At 40.7% G+C, this 2,641-nt stretch overlaps 1 protein-coding gene and 1 non-coding gene across 2 annotated transcripts; one reads left to right on the top strand and one right to left on the bottom strand.

Annotated features, from left to right (window-relative positions):
- Positions 1-640: 640 nt before the first annotated feature.
- On the bottom strand, positions 641-1,120 carry LOC145060270 (uncharacterized). The gene has a single exon (XM_079007965.1). The coding sequence runs from the start codon at positions 1,118-1,120 to the stop codon at positions 641-643; it is 480 nt and encodes a 159-aa protein (XP_078864091.1).
- Positions 1,121-2,118: 998 nt separating this feature from the next.
- LOC145060643 (small nucleolar RNA R71) lies at positions 2,119-2,225 on the top strand. The gene has a single exon (XR_013686859.1). It is a non-coding gene; the product is annotated as a small nucleolar RNA R71 (small nucleolar RNA).
- Positions 2,226-2,641: the final 416 nt, after the last annotated feature.

Genomic DNA, 2,641 nt, shown 5'->3' with positions numbered 1-2,641 from the left:
ATCCCTCCTTTCTTTGGCACTTCTTGAACTGGACTAACCCATTAGCTATCAAAAATTGATTATATTATCCCCACATCTAAAATCTTGACTAGTTCTTGCATGTTTGGGTTTAACCGCCTTTGATGTTGCACTAATGGTTTCATGCCTTCTTCATGGTTAATATTATGCAAGCAATAAGAAGGGTTGATTCCTTTTAAGTATGTAATCTTCTAGGCGATGGCATTCTTCCTTTTCTTCAAAACCTTAACGAGTTCTTCTTTTTCTGATGGTGTGAGGTCAGAAGCTATAATCATAGGGTTTTGGTCACCCTCTTCCAGGAAAGCATATTCCAAGTGTTCCGGCAAAGTTTTGTTCTCTAATTTGGTACTATGAACACTAAACACGTCGAGTGTATTAATGGAACTCACCGAGTTGTGGCCAGTTAACCCTTTAGATTGCGTTTTTTCATCCCAACTTGTCAAGTTGTGCTCATCAACTCGCCGAGTTGAGTTTTCAGCATGACTTGTTAATTCTTCGTATTCGCTTTCTTCAAGTAGCCTCTCTATCTGCTTTAGGTATCTTTCAACATCAAACTCATATCTTAAGAATAAGGTGGATTTACTCATCTTGTCTTCTTTCCACTCTGGAAATTCTTTTTCCATTAGTTGTTCCAAAATGTCCACCAAAAGGCCGTTTCGTCACTAAACCTTGAATGCTTCATGGCTCGATCAACTCCAAATGTAACTGAATCATCTCCTACTTGAGGGGTAAGTTTTGACTCTCTTATGTCCACTATGGCCCAAACGGTGTTTAAGAAAGGTCTTCCAAGTATAATGGGCACTTGGTGGTCTTCTTCCATACCTAACACTACGAAATCGGCTGGAAGCCTAAACTTATCTACTTTTGCCAAGAGATCCTTGCAAATTCCCCACGGAAATGTCACCGTCTTGTTTGCTAGATGAATCACCATGTGAATTGGTCTCAACTCTGGAAGGTTCAACTTCTTGAAGAAGGAATCAGGCATAAGTTTTATACTAGCCCCTGAGTCAGCCAATGCACAGCTTGTAGCCAAATTCCCAAATGAATATGACAAAGTCAAACTACCCGGGTCACCCATCTTCTTTGGCAATTTATTTAACATCGTGGCTAAGCAATTCTCATTTCAGACCACTTTAGAAGCCTCTTCTATCTTCTTTCAATTTGTAAGAAGGTCTTTTAAGACTTTAGCATACTTGGGCATTTGTGCAACCGCCTCTATAAATGGAATGTTAAATTGAAAAGCCTTGATGTGCTCCAGGAACTTTTTATTGTCTTCATTATGTTTATCTTCTCTTGCTCGGTCTGGGAATGGAAATGGTGGTTGATATGGCTTAATTGGAGGGTTATTTTTCTCATCAGATGGAAAACTCGTCGAGTTCTTTTCTAGAACTTGTCGAGTTGTGTCGTCTGTTTGTGATTCTTTCCTTTCTTTCTCTACTTCCAGCTCCACTTTTGGATCTTCATTCGGGATTGGGGTCAGAGGAGAGACTACTTTACCTCTCCTAGTCGTCACTATATTGATATGTTCTCCTCTCGGGTTTTTCTCGGTGTTGCTTGGAAATCTGCCCGGTGAACGCTCGTTGAATTGTTGTGCCAACTTCCCTAGTTGCTTTTCGATGTTAAGGATTGTGGGTTGCTGATTCCTCATCAATGCTTACTTCTCCTTCATCATTGCTTGTTGTTCTCGTATCACTACATCTATTTCATTGTTCATTAAACCTATCCCCGCTTGAATAACACACTTGAGCTTTTTGGTTTCCGTTCTCGTCCAAGTCAAAATCCTTGGTAAGGTGAGGCACGCTACAATTATCACAACCGACTCGGGTGGCATGGATGAATTGGTTCAACTTTGTCGTCCTACGATCTATGTTACCTAACTTAGCCATCATTGCCGCCATTTCATCTGAAACTGAGTTGACCGCCCCTCGAGTTGAGTTGTTTCTTGGGTTATCATATTCTCTTGAGTGTTTAGAGAATTCTTTAATCAAACTTTTGATGTCAGATGTTGCCTTCTTCGTGAGTGGTCCTTGGGATTAAAGGAGCTCCCTGGTTGTAATATTCACTTCATCATAGAAGATGGAGACCTCTTGTTGAACATTAAGGTCATTTTATGGACAGTTTCTCAACAACCCTTTGTACCTCTCCCATGCTTCATATAGTGACTCTCCTCCTTGTTGTTCGGATTTTGTGATTGCTTTCTTTAATTTTGAGACCTTCAAGGGAGGACAGAACTGTTGAATGAACTCTTCGCGCATCTTGGCCCATGTTGTAATTGATCCTGGAGATAGTACGTTCAACCAATCTTTTACGATTCCGTTGAATGTAACTGGTAGCATCTGTAGTAGGAAAGTATCATATGGTACGTTGGGGATGTTGAAGTAGTCGACTATATCGTTGACCTCGTTAATGTGCTTATAGGCATCTTTGTGATCCTTCCTATCAAATGGGATCTCCTTTCGTTGAGTGAGAATCTGCCCCTTCAATTCAAAGTTTGCGGTTGCTGGAATGGCGGGTTGAACAAGACCTTGTCCGATATAATCTCGCATATTCTTCTTGTACTCCTCCATGATTATACCCGCAATGTTTTCCATCTCTTCTTTTAGCTCGGTGTCACTTTCTTCTT

Source organism: Lactuca serriola, chromosome 6, assembly GCF_051521515.1.
Source record: "Lactuca serriola cultivar US96UC23 chromosome 6, Lser_US96UC23_V15, whole genome shotgun sequence".
Taxonomy (NCBI): Eukaryota; Viridiplantae; Streptophyta; class Magnoliopsida; order Asterales; family Asteraceae; genus Lactuca; species Lactuca serriola.
The sequence above is the reverse complement of the archived record's forward strand: the minus strand, read 5'-3'. Positions and strand labels throughout refer to the sequence as shown.